Source organism: Triticum dicoccoides, chromosome 1A (assembly GCF_002162155.2).
Source record: "Triticum dicoccoides isolate Atlit2015 ecotype Zavitan chromosome 1A, WEW_v2.0, whole genome shotgun sequence".
Taxonomy (NCBI): Eukaryota; Viridiplantae; Streptophyta; class Magnoliopsida; order Poales; family Poaceae; genus Triticum; species Triticum dicoccoides.
The window spans coordinates 377,764,115-377,787,895 of NC_041380.1; the positions used below are offsets into that span (position 1 = coordinate 377,764,115).

The following is a 23,781-nucleotide window of genomic DNA, read 5'->3' on the forward strand; positions in this document are numbered from 1 at the left end:
CCTTTGGTGCAAAGAAGGGGAAGGAGTGGATCTATCACTTGGTCGGACAACTTCTCTCAAATGCTCTCAAATCCCTTGGGGATCTAAGATTTGGTGTGGAGGAGTGAGAGACAGAGTGTAATGTGTTCTAGGGTTTGTTCAACGTGAGTGGTCAACCCCATCCCGAAGGGGGAGAAAGGCTATATATAGTGGTAGTGAAAAGCTAGCCGTTTGGCCACTTAAGGCACAGGAGCTGCCGGACGTCCGGTGGGTACCGGACGACCGGTGACATAGATCGGACCGGACGTCCGGCCGGGCAGCCGGTCGTCCGCTCGCTGGAGTATAAATCTGACCGTGAAAACAGCACAGGTAGCGGACATCCGGAAGGTGCCGGTAGTCCGGATCCCGGACGTCCGGTGTCATCGGACATCCGTTAATTGTAGTTCTGTTGGAGTGCACCGGATATCCGGAAGTGAGCGGATGTCCGGTGACTGGACATCCGGTGTGACCGGTCTTCTGCTAATTTCAGTTCTGTGCAGACTCACCGGACGACTGGAGAGAGTTGGATGTCCGGTTGGTTGAGAGAGGCCAGACGTCCGTAGACTTCGGACGTCCGGTGAAAGTTGGAACTTTTAGCTTGGAAACCTACTACCACTTTTGCACAAGTTAGAGGAAGAATTTATGAGATGGTATGAGAGGGAATTTTGTGGTTTTGAGCAAGATCTTTCGCGAAATTCATCGATCCCCTCTTAATAGTGCGGGATCCCTACACTCAAGAGCAAAACCGAAAACAAGGAGCCGAAGCTTTTTATCTTTGTCTTGTGTCTCTGCTCTTGGGTGATATATGTTGTTATGTCCTTAGTCATGATCCACACACACACATAGCCCTTGGGACATAATCCTGAGAAATACTCGATAAACATGATTAGTCTCAATATGCATGTTGTCATCAACATCAAAATAGGATTAAGGGCATGATTGCACTTTCAACCGACACATATGCTATAAAAAGTAGTGGGGATTACATTTATAAAACTTGTCATGATTATGGTTACCCCTTTTCTGAACATTACTCTTTTGATGTGGAAACAATTTATAGTATTCGAGTCTCTTATGGTACTCCCACTATTCCGAATGAGAAGAATCTTGCTTATGTGGAGAGTAATAAAATTTCTATGCTTGTAGATCATGAAAAGAATGCTTTAGGTGCTGGTTATATTGTTGAATTCATTCATGATGCTACTGAAAATTATTATGAGGGAGGAATATATGCTTGTAGGAATTGCAATAATATCAAGTTTCCCCTCTATGTGCTTAAAGTTTTGAAGTTATGTTTGTTTTGCCTTCCTATGCTAGTTGATTATTGCTCCCATAAGTTGTTTGCTCACAAAATCCCTATGCATAGGAAGTATGTTAGACTTAAATGTGCTAGTCATATTCTTCATGATGCTCTCTTTATGTTACAATTCTTATCTTTTATGCGAGCATCATTGAAATCATCATGCCTAGCTAGTGGCGTTAAACGATAGCGCTCGTTGGGAGGCAACCCAAGTTTACTTTTGTTCCTTTATTTTTTCTCCTGTTTAGTAATAAATAATTCATCTAGACTCTGTTTAGATGTGGTTTTATGCTTTTAATTAGTGTTTGTGCCAAGTAGAACCTTTGGGAAGGCTTGGGGGAAGTCTTTGTGATCATGCTGTAAAAAACAGAAACTTTAGCGCTCACAAGAATTGCTTCCATGTTTATTTGGAAAGTGATATTTAGTTAATTCTTTTTGAAGATGATTAATGGATAAATTATTCAGGTCCAGCAATTTATTTGAGAATTTTATGAGTTCCAGAAGTATACGTTTGATTCAGATTACTACAGACAGTTCTGTTTTTGATAGATTCTGTTTTCATTGTGTTGTTGGTTTATTTTGATGAATCTATGGCTAGTAAAATAGTTTATAAACCATAGAGAAGTTGGAATACAGTAGGTTTAACACCAATATAAATAAATAATGAGTTCATTACAGTACCTTGAAGTGGTGTTTTCTTTTCTTTCGCTAACGGAGCTTACGAGTTTTCTGTTAAGTTTTGTGTTGTGAAGTTTTCAAGTTCTGGGTAAGGATTCGATGGACTATAGAATAAGGAGTGGCAAGAGCCTAAGCTTGGGGATGCCCAAGGCACCCCAAGGTAATATTCAAGTACAACCAAGAGCCTAAGCTTGGGGATGCCCCGGAAGGCATCCCCTCTTTCGTCTTCGTTCATTGGTAACTTTACTTGGAGCTATATTTTTATTCACCACATGATATGTGTTTTGCTTGGAGCGTTGATTTATTTTGTTAGGATTTGCTTACTGTTATTTATAACAATGTTTTGCATCTTTTATTTCAATAAAAGTGGCATTGATAGTCTTTACTATGCCTATTTTAGAAGTCCACTTGTTGCTGTTTGAAAACAGAAAGTTTACCGCTGTTGCAATAATTCCCTAGAAACGTCAGAATGTGATAAAATGTTGAAACCTTTTGCATATTAAGCTATAATAAATTTACTACAGTGGTAATTTTCTTTCATAATTTTTGGAGCTAGGGAAGTATGGATGTTGCAGCATTCTTTACAGACTATCCTGTTTAGGCAGATTGCTGTTATGTTTGCATTGTTTGCATATGTTTGCTTTTTTAATGATTCTATTTGAGGATAGGACTATTAAATATGCAGAGGAATTTAGTATGCAATGTTAAATAATAATCTTAGTGATTTGCTACAGTAGATTATTATAAGGTTTTTGCAATGGTGTATACTAACTTATCTCACGAGTCCTTGTTGAGTTTTGTGTGGATGAAGCTTTTGAGATTTAGGGAGACCGTGATATGAGAGGAATTAAGGAGACACAAAAACTCAAGCTTGGGGATGCCCAAGGCATCCCAAGATAATATTTCAAGAAGTCTCAAGCATCTAAGCTTGGGGATGCCCCGGTTGGCATCCCACCTTTCTTCTTCAACAACTATCGGTTAGTTTCGGTTGATCCTAAGTTTTTGCTTCTTCACATGATGATTGCTATTCTTAGAATGTCATTTTATTTTGCTTTCTTGCTGTTTGAATAAAATACCAAGATCTGAAATTCTTAAATGTTAGAGAGTCTTCACATAGTTGCATAATTATTCGACTACTCATTGATCTTCACTTAATCTTTCGGAGTAGTTTGTCGTTTGCTCTAGTGCTTCACTTATATCTTTTAGAGCATGGTGGTAGTTTTATTTTGAAGAAATAGATGAACTCTCATGCTTCACTTAGATTATTTTGAGAGTCTTAAATAGCATGGTAATTTGCTTAAAATCCTAATATGCTAGGTATACAAGATTAATAATAAAATTCTCTTATGAGTGTGTTGAATACTATGAGAAGTTTGATACTTGATAATTGTTTTGAGATATGGAGATGGTAATATTAGAGTCATGCTAGTTGAGTGGTTGTGAATTTGAGAAATACTTCTGTTGAAGTTTGTGATTCCCGTAACATGCACGTATGGTGAACCGTTATGTGATGAAGTCGGAGCATGATTTATTTATTGATTGTCCTCCTTATGAGTGGCGGTCGGGGACGAGCGATGGTCCTTTCCTACCAATATATCCCCCTAGGAGCATGCGCGTAGTACTTTGTTTCGATAACTATAGACTTTTGCAATAAGTATGTGAGTTCTTTATGACTAATGTTGAGTCCATGGATTATACGCACTCTCACCCTTCCACCATTGCTAGCCTCTCTAGTACCGCGCAACTTTCGCCGGTATCATACACCCACCATATACCTTCCTCAAAACAGCCACCATACCTACCTATTATGGCATTTCCATAGCCACTCCGAGATATATTTCCATGCAACTTTCCATCGTTCCATTTATTATGACACGCATCATCATTGTCATATTGCTTTGCATGATCATGTAGTTGACATCATATTTGTGGCAAAACCACTGTTCATAATTCTTTCATACATGTCACTCATGCATCATTGCACATCCCGGTACACCGCCGGAGGCATTCATATAGAGTCATATTTTGTTCTAAGTATCGAGTTGTAATTCTTGAGTTGTAAGAAAAATAAAAGTGTGATGATCATCATTATTAGAGCATTGTCCCAGTGAGGAAAGAATGATGGAGACTATGATTCCCCCACAAGTCGGGATGAGACTCCGGACGAAAAAAAGAGGCCAAAGAAGCCCCCAAAAAAGAGGCCATAAAAAAATAGAAGGGCCAAATTTAAAAAATAAAATAAATAAATAAAAAAATGAGAGAAAAAGAGAGAAGGGACAATGCTACTATCCTTTTACCACACTTGTGCTTCAAAGTAGCACCATGATCTTCATGATAGAGAGTCTCCTATGTTGTCACTTTCATATACTAGTGGGAATCTTTCATTATGAACTTGGCTTGTATATTCCAATGATGGGCTTCCTCAAAATGCCCTAGGTCTTCATGAGAAAGCAAGTTGGATGCACACCCACTTAGTTTCTTTTGAGCTTTCATAAATTTATAGCTCTAGTGCATCCGTTGCATGGCAATCCCTACTCACTCACATTGATATCTATCGATGGGCATCTCCATAGCCCATTGATACGCCTAGTTGATGTGAGACTATCTTCTCCCTTTTTGTCTTCTCCACAACCACCCTTCTATTCCACCTATAGTGCTATATCCATGGCTCACGCTCATGTATTGCATGAAGATTGAAAAAGTTTGAGAACACCAAAAGTATGAAACAATTGCTTGGCTTGTCATCGGGGTTGTGCATGATTTGAATACGTTGTGTGGTGAAGATAGAGCATAGCCAGACTATATGATTTTGTAGGGATAACTTTCTTTGGCCATGTTATTTTGAGAAGACATAATTGCTTTGTTAGTATGCTTGAAGTATTATTATTTTTATGTCAATATAAACTTTTGTCTTGAATCTTTCGAATCTGAATATTCATATCACAATTAAGAAGAATTACATTGAAATTATGCCAAGTAGCACTCTGCATTAAAAATTCTTTTTATCATTTACCTACTCGAGGACGAGCAGGAATTAAGCTTGGGGATGCTTGATACGTCTCCAACGTATCTATAATTTTTGATTGCTCCATGCTATATTATCTACTGTTTTGGGCAATATTGGGCTTTATTATCCACTGTTATATTATTTTTGGGACAAACCTATTAACCGGAGGCCCAGCCCAGATTTGATGTTTTATGCCTATTTCAGTGTTTCGAAGAAAAGGAATATCAAACGCAGTCGAAATGGAACGAAATCAACTGGAGAAGTTATTTTTGGAAGGAAACCTACCAGATAGACTTGGACCCTACGTCAGAAGATGAAGGAGGAGCTCACGAGGGTAGGGGCGCGCCCACCCCCCTGGGGTGCACCCCCTGCCTCGTGGCCCCCCCTTCGGTCCACCGACGTACCTCCTGCACCCATATATACCTACGTAACCTAAAACTTCCAGAACGGAGATTAGATCGGGAGTTCCACCGCCAGAAGCCTCCGTAGCCACCAAAAACCAATCTAGACCCGTTCCGGCACCCTGCCTGAGGGGGCAATCCTTCACCGGTGGCCATCTTCATCATCCCGGCGCTCTCCATGACAAGGAGGGAGTAGTTCACCCTCGAGGCTGAGGGTATGTACTAGTAGCTATGTGTTTGATCTCTCTCTCTCTCTCTCTCGTGTTCTTGATTTGGCACGATCTTGATGTATCGCGAGTGTTGCTATTATAGTTGGATCTTATGTTTCTCCTCCCCCTCTTCTCTCTTGTAATGAATTGAGTTTCCCCTTTGAAGTTATCTTATCGGATCGAGTCTTTAAAGATTTGAGAACACTTGATGTATGTCTTGCCGTGCGTATCTGTGGTGACAATGAGATATCACGTGATTCACTTGATGTATGTTTTGGTGATCAACTTGCGGGTTCCGCCCATGAACCTATGCATAGGGGTTGGCACACGTTTTCGTCGTGATTCTCCGGTAGAACTTTGGGGCACTCTTTGAGGTCCTTTGTGTTGGTTGAATAGATGAATTGAGATTGTGTGATGCATATCGTATAATCATACCCATGGATACTTGAGGTGACATTGGAGTATCTAGGTGACATTAGGGTTTTGGTTGATTTGTGTCTTAAGGTGTTATTCTAGTACGAACTCTATGGTTGTTTGTGACACTTATAGGAATAGCCCAACGGATTGATTGGAAAGAATAACTTTGAGATGGTTTCATACCCTACCATAATCTCTTCGTTCGTTCTCCGCTATTAGTGACTTTGGAGTGACTCTTTGTTGCATGTTAAGGGATAGTTATGTGATCCAATTATGTTAGTATTGTTGAGGGAACTTGCACTAGCGAAAGTATGAACCCTAGGTCTTATTTCCTATCATTGCAATACCGTTTATGCTCACTTTTATCATTCGTTACCTTGCTGTTTTTATAATTTCAGATTACAAATACCTTTATCTACTATCCATATACCACTTGTATCACCATCTCTTCGCCGAACTAGTGCACCTATACAATTTACCATTGTATTGGGTGTGTTGGGGACACAAGAGACTTTTTGTTATTTGGTTGCAGGGTTGCTTGAGAGAGACCATCTTCATCCTACGCCTCCTACGGATTGATAAACCTTAGGTCATCCACTTGAGGGAAATTTGCGACTGTCCTACAAACCTCTGCACTTGGAGGCCCAACAACGTCTACAAGAAGAAGGTTGTGTAGTAGACATCACTGAGGCATAGGGAATGACTTTCATTCTCTTTCTATATTCTGCCGTGGTCGGGCTTTGAGTCTTGCTCAATTTCACACCTTGTAACACAGGTAAGAACTCTTTCTTTGACTATTCCATTTTGAACTACTTCAAAATCTTGTCAAGGTATGTACTTATTGAAAAAACTTATCATGCTTCTTGATCTATCTCTATAGATCTTGATGCTCAATATGTAAGTAGCTTCACCGAGGTCTTTATTTGAAAAACTCCTTTCAAATACTCCTTTATGCTTTCCAGAAAATTTTATATTATTTCCAATCAACAATATGTCATTCACATATATTTATCAGAAATGTTGTAGTGCTCCCACTCACTTTCTTGTAAATACAGGCTTCATCACAAGTCTGTATAAAACTATATGCTTTGATCAACTCATCAAAGCGTATATTCCAACTCTAAGATGCTTGCACCAGTCCATAGATGGATCGCTGGAACTTGCACATTTTGTTAGCACCTTTAGAATCAACAAAACCTTCTGGTTGCATCATATACAACTCTTCTTTAAAAAATCCATTAAGTAATGTAGTTTTGACATCCATTTGCCAGATTTCTTAAAATGTGGCAATTTGCTAACATGATTCGGACAGACTTAAGCATCGCTACGAGTGAGAAAATCTCATCGTAGTCAACACCTTCAACTTTGTCAAAACCTTTTTCGACAAGTCTAGCTTTGTAGATAGTAACACTACTATCAGCATCCGTCTTCCTCTTGAAGATTCATTTATTTTCTATGGCTTGTCGATCATCGGGCAAGTCAACCAAAGTCCACACTTTGTTCTCATACATGGATCCCATCTCTGATTTCATGGTCTCAAGCCATTTCCCGAAATCTAGGCTCATCATCGCTTCCTCATAGTTCGTAGGTTCGTCATGGTCAATTAACATGACTTCCAGAACAGGATTACCGTACCACTCTAGTGCGGATCTCACTCTGGTTGACCTACGAGGTTCGGTAGTAACTTGATCTGAAGTTACATGATCATCATCATTAGCTTCCTCACTAATTGGTGTAGGAGTCACAGAAACAGATTTCTGTGATGAAGTACTTTCCAATAAGGGAGCAGGTACAGTTACCTCATCAAGTTCTACTTTCCTCCCACTCACTTCTTTCGAGAGAAACTCCTTCTCTAGGAAGGATCCATTCTCAGCAACAAATATCTTGCCTTCGGATCTATGATAGAAGGTGTACCCAACAGTTACTTTTGGGTATCCTATGAACACACACTTCTCCGATTTGGGTTTGAGCTTATCAAGATGAAACTTTTTCACATAAGCATTGCAACCCCAAACTTTAAGAAACAACATCTTAGGTTTCTTGCTAAACCACAGTTCATACGGTGTCGTCTCAACGGATTTAGATGATGCCATTTTTAATGTGAATTCAACTATCTCTAATGCACAGCCCCAAAACGATAGTGGTAAATCGGTAAGAGACATCATAGATTGCACTATATCAAATAAAGTACGGTTATGACGTTCGGACACACCATTACGCTGTGGTGTTCCAGGTGGCATGAGTTTGTGAAACTATTCCACATTGTTTTAATTGAAGGCCAAACTCGTAACTCAAATATTCGCCCCTGCGATCAGATCGTAGAAACTTTTTTTTCTTGTTACGATGATTTTCCACTTTACTCTAAAATTCTTTGAACTTTTCAAATGTTTCAGACTTATGTTTCTTCAAGTAGATATACCCGTATCTGCTCAAATCATCTATGAAGGTCAGAAAATAACGATACCCGCCGCGAGCCTCAACACTAACTGGACCTCATACATCAGTATGTATTAAATCCAATAAGTCAGTTGCTCGCTCCATTGTTCTGGAGAACGGAGTCTTAGTCATCTTTTCCCATGAGGCATGGTTCGCAAGCATCAACTGATTCATAATCAAGTGATTCCAAAAGCCCATCAACATGGATTTTCTTCATGCGCTTTACACCAATATGACCTAAACGGCAGTGCCACAAATAAGTTGCACTATCATTATTAACTTTGCATCTTTTGGCTTCAATATTATGAATATGTGTATCACTACGATCGAGATTCAACAAACCATTTTCATTGGGTGTATAACCATAGAAGGTTTTATTCATGTAAATAGAATACCAATTATTCTCTAAATTAAATGAATAACCGTATTGCAATAAACATGATCAAATCATATTCATGCTCAACGCAAACACCAAATAACACTTATTTAGGTTCAATACTAATCCCGAAAGTATAGGGAGTGTGCGATGATGATCATATCATTCTTGGAACTGCTTCCAACACGCATCGTTACTTCACCCTTAACTAGTCTCTGTTCATTCTGCAACTCCCGTTTCAAGTTACTACTCTTAGCAACTGAACTAGTATTAAATACCGAGGGGTTGCTATAAACACTAGTAAAGTACACATCAATAACATGTATATCCAATATACCTTTGTTCACCTTGCCATCCTTCTTATCCGCCAAATACTTGGGGCAGTTCCTCTTCCAGTGACCAGTCCCTTTGCAGTAGAAGCACTCAGTCTCAGGCTTAGGTCCAAACTTGGGTTTCTTCACTTGAGCAGCAACTTGCTTGCCGTTCTTCTTGAAGTTCCCCTTCTACCCCTTTTCCCTTTTCTTGAAACTAGTGATCTTGTTAACCATCAACACTTGATGCTCTTTCTTGATCTCTACCTTCGTCGATTTCAACATCACGAAGAGCTTGGCAACCGTTTTCCGTTATCCCTTGCATATTGTAGTTCATCACAAAGTTCTAGTAACTTGGTGATAGTTACTAGAGAACTTTGTCAATCACTATCTTATCTGGAAGATTAACTCCCACTTGATTCAAGTGATTGTAGTACTCAGACATTCTGAACACATGCTCACTAGTTGAGCTATTCTCCTCCATCTTGTAGGCAAAGTACTTGTCAAAGGTCTTAAGCCTTTTGACATGGCCATGAGTCTGAAATATTAATTTCAACTCTTGGAACATCTCATATGCTCCGTGGCATTTCGAAAACGTCTTTGAAGCCCCGATTCTAAGATGTAAAGCATGGTGCACTAAACTATCAAGTAGTAATCATATCGACCTTGCCAAACGTTCATAACGTCTGCTTTTGCTCCTGCAATCAGTCTGTCATCTAGCGGTGCATCAAGGTCATAATTCTTCGGTGCAGCAATGAGGATAAACCTTAGATTACGGAGCTAGTCTGCATCGCTACTAACATTTTTCAACATAGTTTTTCTCTAGGAACATATCAAAATAAACGGGGAGTAACATCTCGAGCTATTGATCTACAACATAGTTATGCAAATACTATCAGGACTAAGTTCATGATAAATTAAAGTTCAATTAATCATATTACTTAAGAACTCCCACTTAGATAGGCATCCCTCTAGTCATCTATATGATCACGTGATCCAAATCAACTAAACCATGTCCGATCATCACATGAGATGGAGTAGTTTTCAATGGTGAACATCACTATGTTGATCATATCTACTATATGATTCACGCTCGACCTTTTGGTCTCCAGTGTTCCGAGGCCATATCTGCATATGCTAAGCTCGTCAAGTTTAACCCGAGTATTTCTGCGTGCGCAAAACTGTCTTACACCCGTTGTAGATGAATGTTGAGCTTATCACACCCGATCATCATGTGGTGTCTCGACACGACGAACTTTGGCAATGGTGCATACTTAGGGAGAACACTTTTACCTCAAAATTTAGTGAGAGATCATCTTATAATGCTACCGCCGAACTAAGCAAAAATAAGATGTATAAAAGATAAACATCACATGCAATCCAAATATGTGACATGATATGGCCATCATCATCTTGTGCTTTTGATCTCCATCTCCAAAATATTGTCATGATCTCGATTGTTACCAGGATGACACCATGATCTCCATCATCTTAATCTTTTATCAATGTGTCGTCACATGGTCGTCTCACTAGCTATTGCTTTTGCAACTATTGCTATCGCATAGCGATAAAGTAAAGCAACTACATGGCACTTGCATCTTATGCAATAAAGAGACAACCATAAGGCTTCTGCCAGTTGCCGATAACTTCAACAAAACATGATCATCCCACACAACAACTTATATCACATCACGTCTTGACCATATCACATCACAACAAGCCCTGCAAAAACAAGTTAGATGTCCTCTACTTTATTGTTGCAAGTTTTACGTGGCTGCTATGGGGTGAGCAAGAACCGTTCTTACCTACGCATCAAAACCACAATGATAGTTCATCAAGTTAGTGCGGTTTTAACCTTATCAAGGACCGGGCGTAGTCACACTCGGTTCAACTAAAGTTGGAGAAACTGACACCCGCCAGCCACCTATGTGCAAAGCACGTCGGTAGAACCAGTCTCGCGTAAGCGTACGCGTAATGTCGGTCCGGGCCGCTTCATCCAACAATACCACTGAATCAAAGTATGACATGCTGGTAAGCAGTATGACTTGTATCGCCCACAACTCACTTGTGTTCTACTCGTGCATATACCATCTACGCATAAACTGGCTCTAATACCACTGTTGGGGAACGTAGTAATTTCAAAAAAATTCCCTACGCACACACATGATCGTGGTGATGCATAGCAATGAGAGGGGAGAGTGTGTCCACATACCCTCGTAGACCGAATGCGGAAGCGTTAGCACAACGCGGTTGATGTAGTCGTACGTCTTCACGATCCGATCGATCCAAGTACCGAACACACGACACCTCCGAGTTCTGCACACGTTCAACTCGATGACGTCCCGCGAGCTCTGATCCAGCAAAGCTTCACATGAGAGTTTCGTCAGCACGATGACGTGGTGATGGTGATGATGATGTTACCGACGCAAGGCTTCGCCTAAGCACCGCTACGATATGATCGAGGTGGATTATGCTGGAGGGGGGCACCGCACACGGCTAAGAGATCAATGATCAATTGTTGTGTCTCCAAGGGGTGCCCCCTCCCCGTATATAAAGGAGTGGAGGAGGGGGAAGGCCGGCCCTCTCTATGGCACGCCCTAAGGGAGTCCTACTCCCACTAGGAGTAGGATTCCCCCTTTCCTAGTATAACTATGAGCCCTTCCAAGTAGTAGGAGTAGGAGAGAAGGAAATGGAAAGAGAAGAGAAGGAAGGAGGGGGCGCTGCCCCTCCCCCTAGTCCAATTCGGACTAAGCATTGGGGGGCGTGCAGCCTCTCCTCTCTCTTTCCCCTAAAGCCCAATAAGGCCCATATACTCCCCGGCGAATTCCCGTAACTCTCCGGTACTCCGAAAAATACTCGAATCACTCAGAACCTTTCCTATGTCCGAATATAGTCGTCCAATATATCGATCTTTATGTCTCAACCATTTCGATACTCCTCGTCATGTTCCCGATCTCATCCGGGACTCCGAACTACCTTTGGTACATCGAAACACATAAACTCATAATACAAATCGTCACCGAACATTAAGCGTGCGGACCCTACGGGTTCGAGAACTATGTAGACATGACCGAGACACGTCTCCGGTCAATAACCAATAGCGGAACCTGAATGCTCATATTGGCTCCTACATATTCTACGAAGATCTTTATTGGTCAAACCGCATAACAACATACGTTGTTCCCTTTGTCATCGGTATGTTACTTGCCCGAGATTCGATCGTCGGTATCTCAATACCTAGTTCAATCTCGTTACCGGCAAGTCTCTTTACTCGTTCCGTAATACATCATCCCTCAACTAACTCATTAGTTACAATGTTTGCAAGGCTTATAGTGATGTGTATTACCAAGTGGGCCTAGAGATACCTCTCCGACGATCGGAGTGACAAATCCTAATCTCGAAATACGCCAACTCAACAAGTACCTTCGGAGACACTTGTAGAGCACCTTTATAATCACCCAGTTAGGTTGTGACGTTTGGTAGCACACAAAGTGTTCCTCCGGTAAATGGGAGTTTCATAATCTCATAGTCATAGGAACATGTATATGTCATGAAGAAAGCAATAGCAACATACTAAACGATCAAGTGCTAAGCTAACAGAATAGGTCAAGTCAATCACATCATTCTCCTAATGATGTGATCCCGTTAATCAAATGACAACTCATGTCTATGGTTAGGAAACTTAACCATCTTTGATTAACGAGCTAGTCAAGTAGAGGCATACTAGTGACACTATGTTTGTCTATGTATTCACACATGTATTATGTTTCCGGTTAATACAATTCTAGCATGAATAATAAACATTTATCATGAAATAAGGAAATAAATAATAACTTTATTATTGCCTCTAGGGCATATTTCCTTCAGGCTCTCTCCCCCTCTCTCCCGGTGGCGCCGGAACACCGCGGAGCCATCATCATGACAGCGATCTACACCAACAACTTCACCGCCGTCATCACCAACTCTCTCCCCCTCTATGCAGCAGTGTAACACATCTCATCCCCGTTGTAATCTCTACTTAAACATGGTGCTCAATGCTATATATTATTTCCCAATGATATATGATTATCCTATGATGTTTGAGTAGATCCATTTTGTCCTATGGGTTGATTGATGATCGTGATTGGTTTGAGTTGCATGTTTTATTATTGGTGCTGTCCTATGGTGCTCTCCGCATCGCGCAAGCGTGAGGGATCCTCGTTGTAGGGTTTGCAATATGTTCATGATTTGCTTATGGTGAGTGGTGTGAGTGATAGAAACACATACCCGAGTAAGTAGGTTGTTTGCATATGGGAGTAAAGAGGACTTGATACCTTATAATGCTATGGTTGGGTTTTACCTTAATGATCTTTAGTAGTTACAGATGTTTTCTAGAGTTTCAATCATAAGTGCATATGATCCAAGTAGAGAAAGTATGTTAGCTTATGCCTCTCCCTCATATAAAATTGCAATAATAATTACCGGTCTAGTTATCGATTGCCTAGAGACAAATAACTTTCTTGTGACAAAAATCTCTCCGCTAAAACTAATTTAGTTGTTTATTTATCTAAACAACCCCTAATTTTTATTTACGTGCTCTTCATTATCTTGCAAACCTATCCTACAACACCTACAAAGTACTTCTAGTTTCACACTTGTTCTAGGTAAAGCGAACGTTAAGTGTGCGTAGAGTTGTATCGGTGGTCGATAGAACTGAGGAAATATTTGTTCTACCTTTAGCTCCTCATTGGGTTCGACACTCTTATTTATCGAAAAAGACTACAACTGATTCCCTCTACTTGTGGGTTATCAAGGACACGGTCCTATTGGCAAGAAAAGGATCACTACGTGTGTTTTAGATAGTAGAGATTTTCCTAGCATCCAAGTAAATGCTAATGTATTATCTACATGGACATGTCTGGTTATTCTATTTTCAGTTACATACGCTTATGGGATGGTGAAGAATTACATCAAGGAGTTCACATAGTGAGCATTCTTTGTTGCACATATTTACATACTTCTACATACTTGCTTGTGTAGGATGGTGTCGAGAAAGAAATTTTTTGTCCACCTTCTGAAAGTATGACCAAATTTAAGCCGAAGGCGACATACCTAATTGTATCTTAACGCATTAGGAAATATATCTTTAATGAGAGATAATCAACTGTATCTTTACTTTCAATGCAAACATTAACGAACTGCGGCCTTTTCCTAAAACTCATTTTAGATCGAAGTGTGATAGTGTTCCAATGCATTAAAAAACCCATTTAGGTAAACTGCCTCCGGGGTCGCTCCTAGGGTGACTCCGGAGGCCTCTTCCACCGCCACTCGAAAGGTCACCTCCGTTGATCTTCTCCGCCACCCTGTCGGAGGAGGTCGTCGGTATTGATGGCAGCGCCAAGCTCCCCCATCCAACTCTCTGCTTCGCCCTTCTCCTAGCAGCCTCCTTCTGTTGTCAACCCGCAAGATATCCTTCGATCGTATTTCTCCTCTCCAGGTTGCTGCTCCGGGTGTGGTTACGACCCTGTTTGTGGCAGTCCAGTGTTGGGCCTAGATCAGGACAACCCGCTAGGCTTTGAGGCAAAGTGGATCGGCCTGATCCGGTGGGTAACGCCCCAGCCACAACCAATGATTCTCGGTCGTTACGCCTGGCGGGATCTAGACTGACCTCACATACCAACACTAGTCTTTTCCGCACTTTGTGCTCACTCATGCGCACCTGGTCCAACTCGCCAGTCGGTCACCCATCCTCAAATTGCTGCAAGGTAGGCACACTTAACTTTGGAGTTCTTGAAAAAGAAGGAATTCCATGTTGATATGAGTAGTCTATCATTCCTATTAGACCAGGCTCTCACATACACCCCTACTCAAAGGAATCGACGTCCTCATCCTCCCATTAGGAACGTTCCCTCTTGGCACACGTATCTGCATCTAGTTCGGCACATGTGCCATGTCGTGTTCCACAACGGGCCACATACGCCATGCACCACATGGTCGCGCACCTGACCCGCACATGTCCATCTAACCACGAGGGTCCGTTTTGATACCAATTGTAATGGCCCGCCCACAACCACATATTCTCGGCCGTTACGCCTGGCGGGATCTAGACTGGCCCCACATATCAACACTAGTCTTTCCTGCACACTTTGTCTTCACTCGTGCGCACCTGGGATCAACTTCCCAGTTGGTCACCCATCCTCAAATTGCTCCAAGCCAAGCACGCTTAACTTTGGAGTTCTCTTCAAATGGGCTCCTGAAAAAAAGAAATTCTTTGTTGATATGAATAGTCTATTATTCCTATTAAGCCAGGCTCTCACACATTGGTTGGTGGCATTGCTTTGGAGGTGCTTTGAATGTGTGATCTAAGGATGGAGGCTTGAGGCAGGGAACATGGTTGTGCATCGACAACGGTTGATTGTCTACCCGAGCCAGTGTGGTGATATGTTGGTGGCCACGATCCCAACTACAAGTACATGGACGACAGTGTCAGGCTGTTGCGTCCTAATATGACGGTTCTCTGCTCGGGGCGCACGAGTGATAGCGGAGTCCTGTGCCACCAGGTGATTGTTGTGACGAGACGGTAGAACTTGGATCTTCATACCCACAAGGACAAGTATGTTTTGCAACTGATTCTGCCGCCATAGATGAGGACGACGCGAGATTGCCGGAGCGACTTGAATTGTGATTTTGGCGGTGTCGATGGCCTTCCTCCCTCAATCTTTGTCGCTATGTGTGACGATGACCTTCGTTGTTCAGAGGCTTTTGGGGCGACCAACTTTTATTGCGGCTTGAATGCCTGCTTGTGTGAGCATGGTCTTTACTTGCACAACATCTCAGGTCAAGATTGTGCTACGCATGTAGCTATTGGGATCACGGAAAGTGGTGGAGACGATGACTTTGATGTGGTGGTGCTTCTTAAGTACCAGTCTCGAGTTCCGAGGTGAAGACCCGAGGGTGAAAATCAATGACCTGGCCTTCGGCGGCTAGGTCTGTCCACAGTGGTGCTTAAGCGTCGTTCCATTCCTAAAGGCATTCTTGTTGGAGAATATTTCTCGTTGTACTTGTAATGTCAATAGATGGTTGGTGCAGATACGATCACTGCTATAGGTTGTTGATCTTTTTTTTATCGACTGAGAGTTCCTTTTTCTTTCTACTACTTCATCAAGGCATAGCTTCGATGTCGTATGACTTTGCTATTAACTGGTCTTATTTTGTGTGTGTCTGTGTTATTGTTTTTGTGGTGGGCATCTTAATTATGCAAACAGCGGGTGTATGCTCATCATGTTTGTATAAAGCTTCATCGACAAATTGAGAGTCGCGGGCCAGTTTCTTGTCTCCGTCAACATTTGTGCATGATCTGTCACGCTTGGGTGGTCGTATTATAACAAGTGTGTGTACACATGTGCGTCATCTGGCAAGGAAGAAATGGACGCAGCCGACGGATCCTAGTCCCGAAATGTCCGCGTTCCAGACTACTACAGTCATCGTAACCCAAAGAGCACGAGGAGGGAGCAACACGGGACCGAAACCCAGAGAAGCCGCAAGCAAGTTACAACAACCGTCCCCTCGCCCCCACGCACACGAGCGCACAGCCGCGCACGCAAAAGGCCCGGCCAGCGGACGCCGACGGACTTTTCTCCCCACGCTTCCTTCATGGGCTGCTGCGGCTCCTCGCTGCGGTCGTGGGTCCACGCGGAGAAGCCGCCGGCGCCCCGGCGGCCCGCTCCATCTCCCCCGCCGCCGCACCGCCCCTCCTTCACCCTCAAGGCGCAGAAGGCCGCCCCGCCGCCGCCGACCGCGGCACGTGGGGAGGAGGAGCAGGAGGTCCCGGCGCTCGCGGAGTTCTCGCTGGCGGAGCTCCGCGCGGCCACGGACGGCTTCGCGGCGGGGAACATCGTGTCGGAGAGCGGCGAGAAGGCTCCCAACCTCGTCTACAGGGGCCGGCTGCGGGGCGCCGCCCCTCGCGCCATCGCCGTCAAGAAGTTCGCCAAGCATGCCTGGCCCGACCCCAAGCAGTTCGCGGTAGGAGGGAGAAGCCGCGAGGAACTCGTGGTTTGGTGTATGGCTGAATTGGGAGTTTTGGGGGCATATGGTTTTGACGAATTGTTTGTCTGGTTTCCAGGAGGAGGCGAAGGGGGTGGGCAAGCTGCGGCACCGGAGGCTGGCAAACCTCATCGGCTACTGCTGCGACGGCGACGAGCGGCTGCTTGTCGCGGAGTTCATGTCCAACGATACCCTCGCCAAGCACCTGTTCCACTGTGAGTCCCCCAAGTAACCCCCCTCGCCGCAGACTGTCTTTAGTTAGTAAGTTGCCCGGACCGTTTGTTGATTCTACAGAACTTGGAAATCCTTTGCTTTAGTGGATGTTGCTGAATTATGGGATGCGGTAAGCAAGTGTTGAATTTGGCAAGTTATTGTGTCTGCACAAGGCTTCTACTCTCAGTGCAGTGTTTGCAGCATTTTGAATTTTTGATGTCAAACTTAAGCAATTGATATACAAGTTATTTCGATTAGCATCCTGGATGCAATTGAGTCTAATTTATCTCAGGATTACACACATCCTGTTTGTGATTGCTACTTCGGTCATTCTTGAGTTAAAGACTTACTAGTGATGACATTTATCACCAAAGGGAAGTTATTGTTTCTGCACAAGGCTTCTACTCAGTGCAGTTGTTTGCAGCATTTTGATGTCGAACTTAAGCTATTGATAGTTAATGCTTGATTGACCTTCCCTCGGGTCTCCAGCTTCCATGCTCACTTGTTATTTTGATTATCACCTTGTATAAAAGGGAAATATTGCACACATACTGCTTGTGATTGCTAATTTGGTCATTTTGACTTAAATACCGACAAGTGATGGCACTTATCATCTGTGCACAATGGGTATGAACTGGTCTTGCAAACAACTATCAAATTAATATGCTCTTCGCCATACTTTTGCCCTTGTGCAGGGGAAAACCAGACTATTGAATGGGCTATGCGTCTGAGAGTTGCATACTACATTGCCGAAGCATTGGGATATTGCAGCAATGAGGAACGCTCTTTATATCATGACCTAAATGCATACAGAGTCCTCTTTGATGAGGTAAATGATCAGCAAGACAAGTCTATTTAAGTGTATAGACTTTGTCAAACCAATGATTAATGTCTTGTGCTGATGGCCATGGTGACGATATTTAGAGGTTTCCAAGTTTAGATTTCGTTTTACCTAAAAAAAGTCAAGTTTTTTTTTTCTGTTAACAAGAAACTGAAATGTTAGCAGCTAGCTGTCTTTTTATGCACTGTTTATGCGCGCATAAACTACAAGGATAATTCGATTACTAGGAAAATTGTTTAGCAGAACTTACATTGGCATTTGGAAGATGTCATGCATTCAATTTGTTTACAACTTCACCAAGTAGGTTTTATTAGATGTTGATTGCATCCAACAGTTGAACATGTCATTTGTACCAATTACCATGCATGTAAGCAAAGCATCTAATAACCTTTCTGGTTGCAGAATGGTGATCCACGCCTCTCATGCTTTGGTCTGATGAAAAACAGCAGGGATGGGAAAAGTTATAGCACAAATCTAGCGTACACACCTCCAGAATATCTGAGAAATGGTATTTAATCCTTTTCTTACTTAGTAATGAAATATTTCTTCTTCTAGGAGTTCAGTTTTATTATTGCAATCCTCCACTCCACAAACAATAGGAATGTCAGGGGATGAAGCTTTAATCTGTCGGCACTGAATAACAAAATTTCTCAAAGTGGAAAGACAAATATAGTACTTTTGTTAAGATATTGGTTAAATGTATTAGATAGAAATCATGAGGAGTCTTTTCTGCATTATTGATGTTGACAAAGGCACCACCGATGCGCATTTGAGTTTTTGTCTTTTCTTTCTTTCAGGCAGGGTCACAGCAGAAAGTGTCATTTTCAGTTTTGGCACTGTACTCCTCGATCTTCTCAGCGGAAAGCGCATACCTCCTTCCCATGTAAGTTTGTTAAGCATGTTTTCTTAGCTTCCATCATATTCAGCTAAGGAAATACAGAAATTATGCCAAAGAGATACTTGTTTGGTTTTTCTTGCTAAGCTTCATGCACTAGCCAACGCAACCAAAAGTCCAAACTAATGGAAAGGGCTAGGTAATCCACATATACACTTCAACATGCTTTCGCAATTTATCCAAAAATTGTTGTTGTCCCCCTCTGTGTCTTCTTGAACCATACCTCTGAGTCTATTCACGCGCTGACTTCCCGCGTCACATGTGAGAGGGGTTTTTGAAGTGTATATGTTGCTTGCCTAGCATTTCCATCAGTTCGGACTTTTGGTTGCGTTGGCTAGTGCATGAAGCTTAACATTTCTCAGCAGTCAGCACAAATACCAGTTGAACACCCATGTAGATTGAACTATAACGAAAACATTCATGTTGAATTTCATATTTAGCTGTACAAGTTTGCGCGGATCCACACAGGTTTTCTGCCAAGAAATTCTTACATATAATGTATACTATTATTTGAAGTAATAGTAATATTGTTTAGCCAATACACATGGTCATTACACATCCAGGCTGACATCTATGCTCTGACCAAGAGGATGTAGAAGTCATTCGTGTGCTGTATGATTGGCCCAACAGGCAGTGTCAGCTTAGTAGCTTACCCTTGTAAAATGCTCTAATAGCCACTTTGCAATATCACTCCCACCTATATGTTGTGGCCATATCTCCCCCTTCAAGCATAGAGTCGCTCCTTGTGTTGGCCGCTCAATGCTATATGCTGTCGCTTGCGTCATCCGTGTCACTTGCCTCGCTCGTGGCAGACATGATCGGTGTGACGACACTCAGTGTCAGTACAGAGTTTACTGGTTGGTGTTCACCTCACCCTCACCCTCACCCTATGCCCATTTGGACCTTTTTTATCCAAAAGGGGATAGCCCCGGCCTCTGCACCATCATGATGCATCATCATGATGCACACAGCCATTTTATTAATAAATTATCCAATGTACAAAACAGTCATGAAAACAAAGGAAAAAAGATGGAGCACGACCATGATCGGTCAAAAATGAGATTACATGAGTCAAACACATAATCTACTACTGGTTCGCCGGCCAAATTGGTTGAATAATCCCTGTGCGACAGTCTCAAAACGTCTGCACCCAAAGGCCATGTGCTCCTGAGCGTTGCATTAGTCCAACTAGCAGCTGAGGTAGGCACCAGTAGCACAAACCTTTCGGGGGATTTCATTGTCCTCATGCAATTTTTGGGTTGCACCAATAGAATTTCCTTCTTATGTCCGATAATTTTTTGGTCGTTTTGAACACCCATATCTGAAAAACTTGATCAACCCATTAAATATTGTTGGAATTCCATGCGACCTACTCAACTTGTTGTGTGTAGAAACTACGGCCTGTACAATTATTTACCAAAGCCTATCACCAGTTAGGAAGACAATGTACATTAGTATGCACACTGGTAATGATGGGTATATGCTTCATTGCACTCAGGCACTTGATATGATAAGAAGCAGAAACATCCAAGCACTAATGGATTCACATTTGGAGGGGAACTACTCAACGGAGGAGGCTACTACTTTGGTGAATCTTGCTTCTCAATGTTTGCAGTATGAACCAAGAGACCGGCCTGATATAAAGAAGTTGGTTTCCATTCTCGAGCCACTGCAAACCAAATCAGAGGTAATAACATCTACTCTTCTTATGTTTCTTCTAGTTTTTGACTATGAATTAAGATGTTTTAGCATTGGACTACAGAGCCCCCCTTTCCTATCATTTACGCTATTGATATGTTAGTGTAACTTCCGCATTCACATGATGATTCCTGACATTTCAGTCATGTACTTGAGAGTTTCTCGTGCATGCTGTTCAGAAGTATTTTCACTGGGCCCTTTCAGGCCCTTTGGTCGAAATGTGGGTAACTGTGGCAGTAACATACTCCCTCCTTCCAGATATATAGGACAAATTTTGATTGGTTAAGACAAGGATTTGACCAACAATTACTCCATCAGCATGTAGTTTATGTGACACAAAGTTGATGTCAGTGGATTTGTATGTTAATGAAGTACTCCCTCCGTCCGAAAATACTTGTCATCAAAATGGATAAAAAGAGATGTATCTAAAATACGTCTAGATACATCCCCTTTTATCCATTTTGATGACAAGTATTTCCGGACGGAGGGAGTAATTGTTGGTTCAAGCCTTGTGTTAACTAATCAAAATACACCCTATATAACTGAATGGAGAGGGAGTAGTGACCAACCATTTAGTGGTGATGAATGTTATTAAATATATTGAATAACAGTACTCAGTACTCAACATATGGGCATATCTCCCGCCAAAAAAAGGGCATATGCCCACTTTGGCATAGAGTATATAATGTATGTCTTCCAGCACTGTGCAAAGGCTGTATGTTCCAAATTGTGTTCAGCATGTTATGTTTGTTACTCCCTCCGTCTCATAATATAAGATGTTATTACAGCCGATATACACATATTGGTTGTAATAACATCTTATATTATGGGAAGGAGGGAGTATTTATTTAGGCCTAGTTTTGTACGTAACATTTTGCTTTGTTACTTCTGTGTTAGGAATGACATAATTTCGATAGATGAGTAGCATGACATGTATATCTGATGATTTCTCATTGCAAAATACAAAGCAGGTGCCATCCTATGTGATGCTTGGAGTTCCGAAACCTGATGAACCGTCAAAGGCACCACCTAGCCCTACTCCACAGCCACAGCACCCTCTTTCTCCCATGGGAGAAGCCTGTTCAAGGATGGACCTAACTGCCATACATCAGATTCTAGTCTCGATGCATTACAGAGATGATGAAGGGAGTAATGAGGTAAAGAGCATCGTGTTCTGTTTCCAGCATGTCCTTTCTGCAGTGCTGTATCTTCACCGGTCTCCACATTGCAGTTATCGTTCCAAGAATGGACACAGCAGATGAGGGATATGTTGGACGCCCGGAAACAGGGCGACTTTGCTTTCCGAGACAAGGACTTCAAAGCAGCCATAGATTGTTATACTCAGGTAGTGCCTTATCTGGATCTATAGGACGTTCTCCAAGTCGCTGTAAAATTTTCTGATCCATCCTTTGCCTGTTATTGTTTCACAGTTTGTTGATGTCGGGACAATGGTGTCGCCAACGGTTTACGCCAGACGGAGCTTGTGCCACCTGATGTGTGACCAGCCTGACGCTGCCCTCCGGGACGCAATGCAAGCGCAGTGTGTGTATCCCGATTGGCCCACAGCTTTCTACATGCAGGCGGTCGCCCTGTCCAAGCTAGATATGCAGAGTGACGCCACCGACATGTTGAACGAGGCCTCACAACTTGAAGAGAAGAGGCAAAAGAGCGCAAGAGGTCCATGAATGAAGAGCATATTAAACTCGGAGAAGTCACATCCATCCCATATATATGTATGTAATCGGTAGTTTGCGCTGATCTGAGCGGTATAGGAGCTAGAAGATCTGCGGGAAGACGTTTCACTGAAGAGTCCTGCGAATGCGATTGAAGGAACTCGTTTGGTTTGGCATACCTGTGATAGGTAGTGCATTTTTGGGCCCATGTTTGTTGTATATAACGTCAGTTGAAACAGGCAGCAAACGCGGTCGTTCGTTTGAATGTGTGTTGCTGGTTGTTGGGAAGGGTCCTTGTTGTAGCTAAAGCAAATAAACATACCTATATCCTGTTTGTACAGAAAATATTGGTTTGGATGTACATCGGCCTGAGTACATTCCTGCTCATCTTATGGGCTATGTAGAATTGTGGAGTCCTTGCATAATTATCTACGCTTGCACTGCGGTTGAATGATTGCCTGAAGAGCATAACTGTTACAGGTTTGGCACATGACACTGTCTAAGCCGGTAGCATTTCCCCTCATGACTCCATGATCTCACTCCAGACGCTTCAAGTTTGTACCGACCGAGGATATTCGAAAGACCCCTTTGTTGACTGGGAGTTTAGATTTACGCGTTTGGTATTGGTAAGTTGCCTGAATTTACAACTCACGCCAGTCAAATTTCAAGCGCAACCCTGAGGAAGAGATGGGATGCCGCAGTGCAAGCACAAGGCGCGGGGTCGCCGGCGTGGTTGAACCCGGAGCGACCCGGAACAAGGTGGCAGCAACATTGCTGGTGGAGGGGTGTCAATGATTCATTGTTTCGGGTGCAGTATGGGGTGGGGGGTTCGAAAAGAACTCGAGTTTAGAGGGATGGTTGTGGGCGGCACCATACCGGAGGGCGGCAGGAGGAAGAGGAAAAGACAGTGACAACATGAAGCTTTTTTTTTGTGACAACGTGAAGCTAGGACAATGTGGTGTCCTGATTGAAAGAATCGGAAGTCACTAATAATTCGAGGAATTTGGGATGAGGAACAAACGAACGGGGAGAGATTTCTTAGAGAGAAAATAGGTGAGAATGTTCACAAATTTCATAAGCAACATATCCCTCGCAGCTAACAACTACACCACACATTCTAATTCCCTTACTTACAAGTAGACCACATCACCATTCTATAACTTGTAGAGCCATCTCACACTACTCATTCTATCTCGTCTTCTTCCTGCCCGATGGTCCCCTTTCCTTCGTCGGCCCACTCAAAATAGAGGTGGGGTCCGACGACTCATTATCCACCATACCGGAAG

At 42.5% G+C, this 23,781-nt stretch overlaps 1 protein-coding gene across 1 annotated transcript; it reads left to right on the forward strand.

Annotated features, from left to right (window-relative positions):
- Positions 1-16,697: 16,697 nt before the first annotated feature.
- Positions 16,698-22,920, forward strand: LOC119274450 (serine/threonine-protein kinase BSK1-2-like). The gene is made up of 9 exons (XM_037555156.1): positions 16,698-17,154; positions 17,255-17,390; positions 18,084-18,217; positions 18,632-18,737; positions 19,027-19,112; positions 20,623-20,811; positions 21,794-21,979; positions 22,054-22,167; positions 22,253-22,920. The coding sequence occupies exons 1-9, from the start codon at positions 16,786-16,788 to the stop codon at positions 22,505-22,507; spliced, it is 1,575 nt and encodes a 524-aa protein (XP_037411053.1). The 5' UTR covers positions 16,698-16,785; the 3' UTR covers positions 22,508-22,920.
- Positions 22,921-23,781: the final 861 nt, after the last annotated feature.

Bases quoted from the DNA above. Each gene is read 5' to 3' on its own strand.
- LOC119274450 (XM_037555156.1), top strand. From the start codon at position 16,786: ATGGGCTGCTGCGGCTCCTCGCTGCGGTCGTGGGTCCACGCGGAGAAG. The intron at 17,155-17,254 runs GTAGGAGGGAGA...TCTGGTTTCCAG, and splicing joins CCGACCCCAAGCAGTTCGCG to GAGGAGGCGAAGGGGGTGGG. The intron at 18,218-18,631 runs GTAAATGATCAG...TTCTGGTTGCAG, and splicing joins ACAGAGTCCTCTTTGATGAG to AATGGTGATCCACGCCTCTC.